This window comes from Sciurus carolinensis, chromosome 10 (assembly GCF_902686445.1).
Source record: "Sciurus carolinensis chromosome 10, mSciCar1.2, whole genome shotgun sequence".
NCBI lineage: Eukaryota > Metazoa > Chordata > Mammalia > Rodentia > Sciuridae > Sciurus > Sciurus carolinensis.
The window spans coordinates 83,531,713-83,547,377 of record NC_062222.1 but is presented as its reverse complement, the minus strand read 5'-3'; the positions used below and the strand labels follow the sequence as shown (position 1 = coordinate 83,547,377).

The window sequence follows — 15,665 nt, the reverse complement described above, 5'->3', positions numbered from 1 at the left end:
GGATTAAATTGTTAAATGTCAATGTATAAATAGGTTCCACCAGAATTTGTTAGATTTTTCATTCAAAGTACTATCTGCATGAATCCTTGCTATCAAATCAACACATATTTATGGATTGTTTGGTTTATGGGTAACATACTAGCACAAAGAATACTTTTTGATATTTTGTGACAAGACTTGTGTTATTTAAAAATTATTCTTTAAGCTTTATGGAATAAAGGCAAGTATTTTAATTTAAATCTACATTTGATTGTGAATGACTAAGCATAGTCTAGAGTGAAGACTGACTGAAGAATGTAATTTTAATTTTTTTCCGGGAGTAAATATAATCCTATTTTCACAAACCTTTTAGCCAAAGAATTCAGTAAGATTTTTAGAATTCTGTGAATTTTGTGATATTTATGGAGCCTAACAGAGCACATTTTAAGGGAACTTGTCTCATAATAAGGAACATTTATAGCTGGCATCTCCAAATTTGAAGCTTTATTTTAACATACTGCTGTGCTGAGAATTTTTAATCAATCTGCTGAAGTTGGAAATGTATCATTTTCTGTGCACATATTCCTCGAGCAGATAGACACTTCTTTACGAAGCCTATCACATGCAATTTATAAGAGTAAGATAAAAGCAATTGGTAATTGCTTTACTATATCAAGAATCACAATAATTTCCATTTACCTGAGTATTGCACTTTGGCACCTAGAATGTATTTCCTTCTCCATACATAAATCTGTACAGCAACCTACTCTACTTTCCAAAAGTTAAGTCAGGGCAGTCTGTTGGAATGATACAATTTGGTTATTTCCATAAGCAAAAATAAATAAGCCTATTTGGTGATGGAGAAAGGAATCTATATTGTTTAGTTACTGCTAAGGTTTATTGGCTATTGCTTCTACCAGGGAGGAACTTGAAATAATGTGCTTTTGCATGTCAAGTTCTGAATTTAACTAGCTTGATTAAAGTAATTTGTATTTGGTTGTTTACTTCATTTGAAAGACCTCTGTCAAATCTATTTTCTTGATGATCAGAAAATGATAGTGATTTGGGTGGTATAGGGAGTCCCAAATGATGCTAAATTTGAAAATTATTTTGTTTAGCTTGCAGTTATTTTGAAAATGGCTTTATTTTAAAATAGGATGTAATTATACATTGTAGAAAATTCAAACAGTACCGAAAAATTACATAGAAGATAATTTTGTCCCTAAACACATCACCCAGAAATAGTCATTAACATTTTCATGACAATGTTCATACATGTTTTAATATATGTGTACACAGATAGATCAATATATAGAATTTTATATAAAAGAGATCATATACATGTTGTTTCATAACACTAGTATTTCATGGATATCTTCCACTTTAACAGGGTCTTCAATGTGATTTTTAATGACTATTTATGTACATGATACACATGCTTTAATTTATTTAATAAATCTATTAGTGGTTTCAGTTTTTTCCAGTTTTCTCTTTTATAAGCAATACTATGGTGATTATATTTTTGCTCTCTATAATTACCTCCTTTGGGTAAATTCATAGCAAAATATGCTTGTTTTATTTTTTGCTACTCTTTCAAATTATACTCTATGACGATTATACTTCTTTCAGTAATGGACAAGAGTACTCATAGGCCCATATCCTTGCATAAACAGAATTTTGTCCTATATTTTCATTTTGCCATTCTGGATTGAAAAAGGTGGCTCATTCTTATTCAGTTTTTAGTGAAGGTGACTAAAATATCTTCCCACAGTTTTATTGATTACATTTCTTTATACCATGTCCTTGGTATATTTTCCTTTTGGGTCATTTAGTTTTTTCTTGTTGACTTGTGAGAACTCTGATATTTTCCTTTTGTTTGTTGGAAGTATTACAAAATATATTTTTCCTAGAGTTTCCATATGTCTTTTTTTTTCCATATGTCTATAACAAATTTTTTTAGATGTTGATGGACCTTTATTTTATTCATTTATTTATATGTGGTGCTGAGAATCGAACCCAGTGCCTCACACATGCTAGGCAAGTGCTCTACCACTAAGGCACAACCCCAACCCCTACCATATGTATTTTAACCTTATTTATGATTTCTTTGGATGAACAGATTTTAATTTTTGTGTAGTCAAATCTTCATTTTTTGTTTCTTCATGATATATTAAAGAGGCTTTTCCTATCCCAAGATTAGAAAAATATTTACCCACATATTTTAGTTCTTTTATGTTTTCATTTAAATTTTTTATCCATCTGGAATTGATTTTTGTGTAATGTTATACTGGCATTTGATGTTTCAGATACATGTTCACATCTCTTCAAACAAAAATTATAAAGCCTCTGTGTCTTTCCCATCCATTCTATTTGACTAGGAGTTGAAGCTTTGGTAAAGTTTTTGGCTCATGCTTTTCTTCAAGCAGAGAGATATTTGTCTTTCAAGTCTTCCCTTTTCTTCAATTCCTGCTGGCAGTGTAAACAGAATTCCTGCTTATGACGACAAAACAAGTTAGAGTAGATGTCTCTGTCTGGCTTGGCGGCTTGATCTGTCAGGACAGAAATCACGGATTTATAGGTTGTAACTACATAAGTAAATTAAAGATGAGGGCTGTGCATTCAATCCTCTCTCCCAGTGTGGGTGAACAGTCTGTGTAACTGGTTGTTGATGCTGTTCTGGGGGTGGAGGGGAGGTTGTTTGAATCCACAGGACACCTGAGGAACTGAAAAAAATCTGAGTATCCAGGCCTCATCTTCAGAGACCCTGACTTAATTGTTCAATGTGGAGATAAAAGAATCAGTATTAAAAATCAAACTGACAAGTAAACAGACAAGGCTTCCCAGATGATTAAATTGGATTTATATACTTGTATCATTTCTCTACTTACTTCTGACCACAGGGGTTTATGCTAGGAACCTGGCGTCAGAACCCATGCAGGTGATTAAGATTTGACTGCCTGCTTCCAATGGCATTAGGCTGCTTTATTTATTTATTTATTATTTATTCATGGCTAAACTTCAGGTTCAATGACTCATCTAGAGAAGTTAAATTTTATTATTCAACATCCTGCACAGTTATGATATAAATCACCACAAACATAAGCTAAAATTTCTCCTTTCATAACTAATAACATATAAACAAAAAACATTTCTGTTATAGTTTGAATATGAGGTGTCCCCCAAGAGCTTATGTATGAGGCAATGCAAGGAAGGTTAGAGGTGAAATGATTGGGTTGCAAGAGCCCTAACCTAATCAGTGTATTAATCCCTGATAGGGATTAACTGGGTGGCACGTAGGTGTGGCTGGAAGAGATGGATCATTTGGGACATGCCTTTGGGGCATATATTTTGTGCCTGGCAAATGGAGCTCCCTGTTTCAACTTCCTGCTCCCTGTTTCGACTTCCTGGTATCCTGTCCCCAACTGCTTCTTTCTGCCTCACCCTTCCATCATGATATTCTGCCTCACCTCGGGAGTCAGTTGTCTATAGACTGAGACCTCTGAAACCATGAGCCCTAAAATAAACTTTTCCTCCTCTAAAATTTTTCTTGGCAGGTCTTTTTGGTCACAGTGGTGAAAAAACTGACAATTTTTTTTCCTAAAGTCTAAACTATTACATTAATGTTGGTGAATGCTTTATCATTGAATGCTATTGAAATATTTTATTTTTCAAACTTTACTGCATTGCAAATTGTTACAAAAATTTTTAAATCTTTTGTTTTCTTGGGCAACTTTGCCACTTTTCTTCTTAAGTCTTAAGTTTTACTCCCTCCCCTGCCTTCTGTTATTACTACTCAGCCTCCCTAAAGATTGCAACTATTAACCCAAATAATAAGGGCCTTAATAAAAAGGGACATCAAACAAGTCATTCTTCAGTGTTATATAAAGATACTAAATTGTAGTGAAGTTGATGTTGACAGATACACTGTTAAATTTTAATGTTTTGTTCTCTTGAATGTGCTTGTTTTTCATCAGCCATGGTAGGAAATGGTGTCCCTTGTAACCATCATCATAAGTAGCTCAAAGATGTGAATTACAAATTATGGTTGGATTTCAATGTTTTTAGAATCTTGCTTGTAGGGTCTGATTTTCTTTTATACTTTATTTTACTATTTGGGGATATTTCCTAGTTTGGGGGGCTGTTTTGAAAAACAGGGGCTATCTTTGCTTTAATTTCCTACCCTCATGGAAGCAGACAAGTATTTTCACAAATTGGTTCGGATGTACTCTAAAATAAACTGTTTTGTTTATTACCATCAATTTTAATGAAAGAAGCATCTGGCAATGGCTTTGGAGTTGCCCCTGCTCTCCAAAGCTTCTATTGATTTGGAAATTGCTCTGGAAAATCTTGCAGATCTATAAGCCATCCCCCACTTCTCTCTGAGGACTTATTTTCATCTTTGCTGTTCATGCCACCCCTTTTGACTTTCTCTCCATCTTCTTTCTCTTGTGAAGAAAAATACTAGAGATTGACTGGGGGAAAAGAGTATAAGAAGCAACAAAGGAGAGGAAACCAGCATTATATTGTGTCTCTGCTTTGTGCTAGGTTTTATTCTGAGTGCTTTATACTTCATTGTTTCATTTAATCCAAGAAATTATCCTATGAGGGAGCCATCAATTTTACAGAAGAGAGAATTTGAATTTAGAGAGGTAACTGGTGTAAGATTTAAACTCAGATGTCTGTGACTCTTGAGACATGCTGTATGTGCTAAACAGCCTGGGAGAGATCTTGGAGATCATCTAGTCCAACTTCTTCTTCTTATATCTAAATAAGTACATTATGTATGTGATTATTATTGTCCCCAAAGGTTTCATTCATCAGAGACTATGCTTAGCATTTTATACGCATTGTCTGATCAAGTGTGCACACTAACATTATCAGGGAGATTAAGAAACTTGCTTAAAGCCATTGATAAAGGAAATGATACAGTTTGGATGTCAATTTGGGATTGTCTGCTTCCAGAGTCCATTGGTCTACTCTATCATCTTTTTTTGTCTTACATGGAGAAACTAAAATTGATAGAAGTGAATTGAGAGTCCTAAGTTTTCCAAGAGCAAAAGAGTCTAGACTTCAGGTTTCCTGCCTGTCAGTTGTTTGCTCTTCCCCCTGTTCCACAGCGGGCCTCATCAGAAGTGAAATAAAATGAAAGCCCAAGCAGGGTGTCCTGGAGCTCTTTGTGGCTCCTAATTCTCCCACACCTCAAAGCTCAGCTGGCTGCCCTGTCCTGAAAGGCTAGGGAGTTTGCTCCTCAGAGAAATCAGGTATAGAAGTGTCTGTGACTTCATGGCTATTAAAAAACACACATCCATACAGTGTTTTCCTTTTTATATTTGTGAATATTGAATATAATAAATCAGAAAAGAGGTTTCTGATAGTTCACCTTATAAGCTGTTTTAAACTCTAGATATAATTTTTCATCACATGAGATATTTTAAAAATTTCTATATTGTGAAGAGGAACATGTCAAGATGTGGTGAAAATAGTTCTTTTCTCAGAAATGCTGGAAGCCCTGAGAAGTTTAAGCAAGTTTCCAGTGCAATGTGTATAATAAATCACCTGTCTGTTTCAAAATTGTGAGCCACAGAATGGAAACTGTAGTGCTCACCAAAGGATCAAGTACTGAAATAAAAATAATCTGCCTTTGAATAGTAACATGGCTTCCATAAATCAAGGCCATATTCTGGAAGAAATTGGTTGCTATCTTTGCTGAACGAGCAACGACGGCCATTGACCTTTGACAAGTGGACCTAGGGTATCCATTTGGGCTTGTCTTCTCTGGTTCCTTTAGCATTTGCTGAGAGCCTGCAGAGCACGTGGCAGGTGGTGGATAGCCTGATGGAAGACACCAGAAGATTCTCTTCCTGCTGTTGCAGAGATTAATAGCTCTGCCAAGTGGAGAATCCTAAATCTCGTACACATTCTCTCTCTTTTTTTCTCTTACATACAGCCTAAGCCATGTTTTAATTCTGCGATAATTATGAGAAATAGGCATTCCTTTGTGCCTGATAAAGAATGATGAGTTGTTTCTTTGCCTGTCACATGTGTCTAGAATGTGGCTTGTCCTCCCCATGGAACATTCAAGTCCTAAAATTTTCATGTAAGTTGCATAAAGAAAGAAAGGAAGGAAGGAAGAAAGACATGAAAAGCCCACCATCTGCTCAGGAGGTGAAAAACTGTATGTCTAAGAAAATTATAGTCTAGCACACCTTTAATCCTTGCCAGGGATTAAGTTGGTTGGGCAGGTATGTATGCCAAAGAGTTCTTGTGCCACATTACATGCTCGTATCATTTAACCCTCCTGAATCTCATTATTTAAACATTGGAGAAATCAAGACAAATGGTATTTGCAAGGCATTTTTGTTCTGTTAGTGTTGCTTGATATTCTAATTTTGTTCCTGTGAGGAACAGCGAACTGGACTGTATGTAAATACTGAGATGATACCCTTCAGTCATGCTGTGGAACTCCCATCCATGTCAGTGGGGTCCCTAATAAGACTCTCCTGCCAGACTTCAAACCTAGACTTTCCCATGAACAAGGGATGTCTAGACTATTTCAGAGTGGTGTTACTTGCCATATGAGAAGTCAGTCTTACTGACTCTTTTACTCACTCCCACCCCAACTCTGGTTGGTTATCTAGTGCTAACTCTAGTGCTGTTCTAATATATTGTCATTTGATTTCTGAATCAAACTCTAAGTTTAAAAGAGGAGGGTTTGCTACTGCTAATATCACTCCAGGGAGAAAGTTGCTGGCTCTGAAGTGGTATAAAAATATTTTGAGTAATTACTACAGAGAAGGTCTCCTAGGGTGACTTTTAAATGGAGATGGAACTTAGTGTGCTTAAGTTCTGTAAATTGATCTTCAAAACTCAATTTCTTCATAATCATTTCCTGTGTATTATAGTTTCTCTAAAGATGATAAGTGAATGAAAAGTTTCTGGAGAACTTCGGGAACAGTGGAAAGAGATGGCCTGGTGGAACTGATAGCAGGATAGGCTAACTAGGGTGTTGGGGACCCAGAAAATGAATGAGGGTCATTCACATTCTCTGGAAATCTACTTTGCTCCAGTCTGGGGGTAGTTTAGATTAAGAGGCATGTTTGTGTAACATAAATTAACCTCTGAGAGCAGGTAATTTATTGTTGAATTGAAGAGGGACCTATTCCTATAATATTTTGTTTTCATACACACAGTCACAGATACCACATAATTTTTCTCCACTGTGTAAATTAATCTACTATTAACTATATTGTACCTTTTAAAGCTGCATAACTTTGTTCATTTTGAAAAATGTTTTGTTTTATAAATTTTAGTGTTCAGATTTACTTTTTGTGTGAATGAATGTTCCCTGTCATCTTTTTACATTTAAATACTGTGCCTTGGTAAAATATTATTGTAAGTCTACAGATAGACCTTTCCTACAAATACACATGTGCTATTCTAACTGATGTTTGAACAATGAAAAATAAACAAGTCAGTTTATCATTGAAAGCATTGGTCCTGAGTGACATGACTAAGAAAATTAGGGCCATTTTATAAGTCTCTGGTACTTGATGACGTGTTTCTTTGTTCTTCTTATGCTAAAGGAAAATTGTGAATTGTTTTCCATAGATATGTCCATACAAATTTAGCTATTCATGTTCCTGCACATTTGTTTCCTTAACAGATAAAGTTAATTCAATTAACTTTAGATAGGACAGTAAATATACAATGAGAATATTTTTTGAAATTGGTGTCTTAGAAATTGTATGATGGGGTGTAAATCACTTTTTAAAAAAAATCCCCTTGCTCCCACTTCATTCAAAAGCTTTTCTGAAGGAAAAAATACAGCTTGTGCATAAAATACAGCTGCTTTAAAGTGCCTACTCTGTGCAAGGTGAAATCAGGCTAAAACACTTAAAGAAGTACCAAGTGATTTCTACCCATGTGGTGGGATTTCAGAATGTTATTTTATCGACAGAGCCATCAATTCAGCTTTTTATAGTGAGGCTGGGATCTACCTTTTATGTTCTATATACCAGTCATTACAGACTTTATAGTTCTTTGGAGCAATCCAACCCTTGGACTAGGGAAGAATGACTAATTGTGTATGAGATGAAATAAATGGTAGCAGTATTTATATCAGTAAGTCTTTATTCTTCATTCTTGGTCTGTTTGGTAGGGACCTCATGACAACATATTCATGTAGTTTCGTTTTCTCGCTGACATCACAAATGGAAGAAAAATAGATGTGTTTCATTTGACACCTGTATTTTCTTTCTTTCAGGGTGTACTGGAGAGTTTCCTGGGCACTGCTGTCTCTGGAGCTGTCTTTTGTCTCTTTGCGGGTCAACCACTCACTATTTTAAGCAGCACGGGACCCGTCTTAGTTTTTGAGAGGCTTCTATTTAATTTCAGCAAGTATGTATATATACACACCCAATTACAAATTAGAATGGCTTGATCGTTGAACATTCATAGTCCAGATAAAGCACAGAATAGCAGTTAGGTAGATCCAAGAATCAACCAGAATATTGGAATGATAAGGTTCAGAGCTAGAAGGGTCCTTAAAAGTACATAGCTCAGCACTTATTTTGCATTTGATTCAACTCAGTCTTATATGTTTTCTGCCTTCCCGTTTCCCCATCATTCTCTTCCCTTACTGTCCTGCTTTGCACTTTAGGGGCCCTCACCTAAGGACTAGACCCCAGGTTCATTTGCCCTCTGTCTTCTTGCTGGGTTTGGCTAATGGGGAGCATCAGCAGGACAGGAAGAGAGGTCCCAATGTGTCTGCCTCTCCTCACTTCTGCTTTAGCACAGTGATCTGGTAGTGGCTTATCCCCTAAGACTTTAGCCTGTGTCAGGTGAACCTTCTGGCCTGCCTTTAGCCCTTACCAGACTCTGTTGACTCCATTTCTTCCTGGTTCTTTTCAAGTCTGGAATTAGTCATGACTTCCTGCTATTGCTAGTCTCTCTGTCAAATGTCTCTGTGTTTTACACCTCTGCAAATAGCACTTTTGTTCAGTTTTCCTTAGAATCCCATTTGAAATTGCCATTTTCTGTTATGATCCTGTTTCACTAAAGAAATAAAATGACTTGTTCAAGGTCACATGGTTCATGAATGAGAGAGAGTGGATGCTCTTTACCTGGTCACAGCTCCTAACCCCAATTCCAGTGTTCTTCATCGAAGACAGCTTTCAAGACTCAGCTGAAATAATAACAGACATTTGAGGCGATGACATACTAAGTATTCTCATAAGCACTTTACATGTACAAACTCATTTAATACTTGTAGCAATCCTGTAAGATAGGGACTGCACCCTGTTTATGGATGAGAAAGCAGGCACAGAGCAAGTAAGTAAATTCCCAAATCACCAGTGCGTGGAAGGGCTGGGATTTTGACTTTCCCCTTTCTGACTCTAGCCCATGCTTCTTAAGGAATCACTAGACACCTCTAATGTGCACGTCAATAATATCAGTATTTTCTCTTAGAAAATTCTCATTCTAGGAAGGGGAGCATTGAGTTAACTGAATTATACAAGTGGCCATGTTAGCACACACACAGATTCAAAATAAAATGGGATATTCCGGTCTCTTTCTAGTGTACTTGATACCTCTGGAGTGAACATATTTCCTGGCAGATCTCAATGCTTAGATTGCAGAATATCATGTGGCTTGCTAGCACTCCTTGTTAGAGTTTCCATATTCTGTATTGTACATTTTTTAGGACTTTAATTAAAGAAAAATTACTATCTAAATAGTACTTCATGGACTTAAGGACTCAAATGTAGCCTTTAAAACTGTGTGTGTCATAACAAATGACTACAAGATCAAGGAGAGAATGAGGATTTAAAACCAAATTTTCTGAAAACTAGATTGAGAACATTAGGAAGAATCTTCTGAGAATTTAAAGTCCTAAATTTTGAATTTTGTGTATTTTCTGTAGGACGTTACTACAGATCTCCATAGTAATTCTGAGAAGAACATTGGAAAGAATGTTATTCATGTCAGTTTATAGAAAGAGTCAAACAGTTTTTATATGTTTAAGAAAACATTTTGTGAAACAAGAAAGTCTTTGTGGAAAGATTAAACAAGCATGTACTATAAACAGGAACAAACATGCACAACCTCTGCAGAAAGATTTATTGGATGAAATGTGATCAGAGCCTTAATCTACAGAAAAATGTTTGCATCCTGGTTTGCTTTAGATAATTGTAGGATAGAGATGGTTTCCTTTCACTAAGCAAGTTCCTTTCTCACTTTCCCTTCTGTTTCATCATAATTGGTACTGTTGCATAGTTCCAAGTAATTTATTTGAAAACAGTTGTAAAGCAATGAGAAACATTTGAGAAACCGTGCTTTAAATCCGTCATTGAGAAATGTGCAGCAAACATTTCATTCATGTGCTGTGAATGTATTCATTTGCTTGTGTTATAGCAGCAGTGCTAATATTTTGTCTAGATAAAAAGTATTTAGTAAATTGCTATTTCCCAAAATGTGTTTCATCCATTCCTAAGCTCATTAGCTGACCCATGGAAAGAGGCTTTTTTGTTCCTAGTTAGTCTGGGAAGTGCTCTGTGTTGCATCCCCCTCTGGGGAATTCACCCTAAAGGATCTGAGAGGTCCTTTTTGTTTCATCTTGCCCAGATTTTCTCCAACATATTTTACCATTTTTGGAGATACAGGTAAACTCTTGTTTTATAGGTTCAGTGTAGTCATTACAGATCACCAACTTGTTTAAAAGTTTCTCATCTCTTATGTCTCTTCTTGCTGCTCTAAGCACATGACTTTCTGATGAAGTGCCATTGGTCTTAATGATTTTATTTGGATTGTTCTCATTGAACTACTCTGGGAGTGTGTACAGCTTTTAGAGCAACTTGAGTATATTGTTTGGGTTCTAAGATTGAAGTTTATCTGTGCATTTCCCTTTGTACCCAAACTTAGGGTGTTCCTAGCCATTAGCTAGTTAATAAATTTGTCTCTTACCTGTACCTGTAAACATCAAATCTATAATAACCAGTAGCTTTCTTTTTTCTTTGTGGTATTGGGGATTGATCCCAGAGATGCTTTACCACTGAGCTATATTCCAGTTACCCAGGCTGACCTCAAATTTGTGATCCTTTTGCCTCAGCCTCTTGAGTTGCTTGGAGTATAGGCATGTGCCCCTGTGCCTGACCCTACTAGCATTTTTACATAAATCAGGATTGCTCTAACTTTCATCTTGGTAGGGAGGCAAGGCCATTGTTTTAAACTTTTAAGGAAAATGTCTGTTGGCTCAGAAGTCCTAGAACAGTGTTTCTTCACAGCTCACTGGATGATAATGTAAATTATCTCAGATTCCTACAACTCAACTTGTTCTATAGTATACTTATCTCACAAAGACATGCATAGGATTAGACAGTAGGGTGATAGCCATAAAGGGAACTGGAAGGGAATGAGAAAACTGTCTTAAGAAAGTTGCAGAAAATCTATAGCAGATAACTTTCTATCTCATCATCAGTATCCTCCTGCTTTGGCAATGTATTCTAATTTGTGCAATTCCATGAGCAGAGGGAAACAAAGGAAGATAATGTTGATACTGACCCTCTCTTGAACTAAGTATAAGTCATATAGGGAAACCATTGTGTACTTTTTATTTTTTGACTTAAGCAATACCAGTTTACTTCTCACAGTTCTGAAGACTAGAAAGTCAAAGATCAAAGTTTTGGCAGGGTGTGGGTTCTGGGGAGGACTAACTTGACTTGTGGATGGTCGCCTTTTTCCTGTGTCCTAATAGGGAGGTGAAAGAAAGAGATCTGTGGTGTTTCTTCCCTTTGACATTGGGTGAATGACTTAGCTTCCAGTGACTTTGATACCTTCATCTTTAAAATGAGGCATGTTGACATATTGGTGTCTGTGTTAGTAAGGGTTCTCCAGAGAAGCAGAACCAGTAAGATGCATATCAGGAAAGATATTGGCTCACATGATTTTATAGGCTGGCAAGTCCAAAATCTTCAGGCCAGGCTGGCAGACTGGAAACCCAGGAGAATTAGTGTTTCTGTTTGAGTCTGAAGTGTTTCTGTTTGAATCTGCTGTGGAACCAGGAAAAGCCAATGTTGCAAATGAAGTTCAAAGACAGCCTACTGGAGAAATCTCTCATGCCTCTAGGGAGGCCAGTCTTTTTGTTCTATTAAGTCTTGAGCTGATTGGGTGAGGCCCACACATATGATGGAGCACCATGTGCTTTACTCAAAGCCCATCAATTTAAATGTTGATTTCTCTAAAAATACCCTCATATATACACTCAATATGTTTGACCAAATATATAGGCACCCTGTAGCCTGGTTAGGTTGACACAAAATGAACCATCATAGTATCTAAGGAACTGTTAATTCTAGTGTTTGATAATGTTCAACTAGCACAGGATCAGTCATCTCCTAGTTCAAAAGTTCACAGGCAAATGTCGGTCACTGTGTCAGTCAAGTTTTAAGCTATAGGCTTGCATTCATTCATCTAGCTTGTCTTTATTGGGTACTTAATATGTGCCAGGCACTGCATTAGATAGAGAACTTGAATTTTATTCTGAGAGCAGTGGGAAACCATCAAACGATCTTAAGCTGAAGTATTTGATTTGCATTGTAAGAGTCCATTTTGGCTGTGGTGTGGAAAATGACTTTGAGTAGGGCAGGCATAGATATCAGTTCAGAGGCTCTTACAGGTAAAGACTCACTGGTAGCCCAAACTGGGTCAGTGGTAGAGAAAGCAGACATGCTTTGGGAAAGTGCTAAAATACATTGCTAGCAATTGTCAGAAACCTGTGGTCTAAAAGGAGGGCTAAAGAGCTTCAAGCACGCACAGTCCTTGGTTCCTAGGCAAGAAGTGTTACTTTTATATCACAGATAAATTATGAGTTAAACATTAGTGTAAGGTGCTCTTCACATAATTTTTAGGGAATCAGCATGAAATCATAATATGTCAACACTTGACCCAACTTTTCCTGGTTTTAAGTTCTGAGCTAATTCACTTGTAAGAAAAGGGAAGGACATCGAAAGAGAGTAGCCTCATTAGATAGAGGTCACCTATTCTGAGTCTGCTATGGGATAAGCACTGACAGAAAAAAAGTGGTCAGAAGATGATTTGTACCCAACTTCAACAAAGGATATGAGATCTGTGGGCAGCCGTGTGAGGAGAGGTGGTGTCTGACAAGAAGCCTTTCTTGATCTGACAGCCGCCCACGTTTCTGTTCTTGTCCCTTCTTGTTGGTGGCACCCTGTCCACAGTGAGCATTATGCCACTTTGTGCCACATCCGTTTTTAATATTCTTTTCTCTTCCTGGTCTGACTCTTCCTAGTTAGTTTGGAAAGTTCCTACTTATTCTTGGACACCTTTCCCCCTACTCCCACCCCACAACTTCACTCATCCCCTTGTCAGAATTATTTACTCCTTTTTTCAAGACACTATCACTTAATATTTTATAAGGTAATTATTTTTATCAGTTTGTCTCTCTGAGTGACTTGGGGACCCAGAATGTGTTTATTAGCCAGTAAAACTCATATTTATCAAATATACACCAGCTTTCAATGCTGTGCTTTCAGGTTGTTTGCTATGTGAGCTCCACCAATGGAGGGACCATATTTTTGAATGAGAAAATTAGGGAGTTATTCATATACAGTTATGAGTATTTTCCATGTGCTTTTCTCAAACTTTCTGAATTATTTATGGTTGCGTAATAATATCACTAAACCAAACCCTTAAACTTAAATCTTTCTGGATAAAATCAAGCTTTGTATCTAGTGGTTAAAAGTGAGTTTGTACTTTTAGCAGTCATTCAGTGGGCATTTATAGTTCTGTATTTTGTGTGTTTCATTGGGAAGGAGTCTAAATGCCTTTCATCCTTCTTTGCAGGGACCATAATTTTGACTATTTGGAGTTTCGCCTTTGGATTGGCCTGTGGTCAGCCTTCCTGTGTCTCATTTTGGTAGCCACCGATGCCAGCTTCTTGGTTCAGTATTTTACTCGTTTCACAGAGGAGGGCTTCTCCTCTCTAATTAGCTTCATCTTTATCTATGATGCTTTCAAGAAGATGATCAAGCTAGCAGATTACTACCCCATCAACTCCGACTTCAAAGTGGGCTACAATACTCACTTTTCCTGTGCCTGTGTGCCACCTGACCCAGGTGAGGACCTCTTGCTCAGTGCCTGTGTCTGCCGTGTTTGGTGGAAAGTGTAAGCTCTGGGCTTACAGATTTTTGATATGGTTTCATGATCCTGAGGAAAGGGTCTTATTTTATTTCCTAGGAGTAATGATCCTACTGAGTTTGAAGTCTGATTTGTCTTTATCATGTGATTTGGTCAGTAAGTGAGAAGAGGAGCTCTGGAATGTGAACATAACTGGTTCAAAATACTTTGAAATTAACTCAAACTGCAGTGTTTGCAGAAATTAATTTGCACATTATTCTTAGCTTTAAGTGGTAACTGAGGAGACCCAGGTATACATGTTAATAGATAAAAAGACCCAATTTTTTAAACTTCTGGCCCATATTTTACAGATTGCTATGAGATCTCTTCCTTTAAGTAAACTTTAAATAGATCATAAAACTTATAGAAGAATCAAAGAAGATGCTAGTTAACCTTATATAATTTGAAACATGAAGTTAGGAAAGAAATTCACATTTGAGTCACTTAATGATAAAAGTGGAAACTTACAGTTCATCTCTAGTAGTCAATGTAAACTAGAAAGAAAAGGAAAAGAAGAAACAAAAATAAAAAAAAAGAGTACATGTTATGTTCTAGGAGTTGATTTATATTCTAGAGTCATGAAAGATGTAAAAGTAACTTCTGAATGAGGAATGTGATTCTATACATCTCAACATTTTAGCATCTTTCTTGCCAAACCTAAGTCAGTATCAGAATTTTTCCACAAAAATAGTGTTCAACTCTGTCTTTGAATTTTTTTCTTGAAATTATTCATCAATGATTTATTTCATACAAGGCTTTTGAAAAAAAGATTCACTTCAAAAAAGGTTTTTTTAGATTTGCTCTGATAGAATAAGGAGTGAATATTTGTATCAGACGACAGTTGTACTAGTGACTCCAAGTTATACATTTGGCTATAGGTTGATGTCTCTTAAAATAAAAATTGATATACAATCCGCACTTTTTGAGTAAGGCCCCATGTCTCCAGAAGTCCCACTTTATTCTGGGGGTGGTATAAATCTGGGACATAAATGTGGAGCAAATTCATGTAATATCCACTTTGAATTATAGATTCTGAGGGAAAACCTTTTCATATTTATGGTAAAACAAACATAGTTATGTTATGGATCACATACAAAATGCTTTTGAATGTAAAAGATAAACAAGATGCTATAGCTTGTGGGAGGTTGTGTCAGATTAGTAGTCCTAAAATGTATCCTGATCTGAAATATTTCATAATTTAAAAAGTGCTTAGAACTGTATAGGCATGTAGTATGGGATGTAAATGGCATATATTGTCAGAAACCAATTGAATATGCTCCCCAAGGAAACAACCATGTAGAGCTCTTCCAGAGGAAAAGTGGGGTAAAACCCTCTGTAGGCACTCAGCATGGATTCTCAGGGAGGCCCCATTCAAAAATACTGGATTCACAGGCATATTTAATTGTGGGATTTTGAACTTTCCTTTTCAAATATTTATTTCTATTTATGCACATGCATATATTTACTTATTAAAAATATATAACTTGTTAGGC

General features: G+C 36.5%; 1 protein-coding gene across 4 annotated transcripts in view; it reads left to right on the top strand.

Moving 5' to 3' along the window:
* Slc4a4 (solute carrier family 4 member 4) overlaps positions 1-15,665 on the top strand; it is a 424,936-nt gene that overhangs the window by 331,946 nt on the left and 77,325 nt on the right. For all 4 annotated transcript variants that reach the window (XM_047565890.1, XM_047565891.1, XM_047565889.1 and 1 more), the window contains 2 exons: positions 8,243-8,376; positions 13,840-14,111. In XM_047565890.1, coding sequence (XP_047421846.1) covers positions 8,243-8,376; positions 13,840-14,111 — 406 coding nt within the window. The remainder of the gene's footprint in view (positions 1-8,242; positions 8,377-13,839; positions 14,112-15,665) is intronic.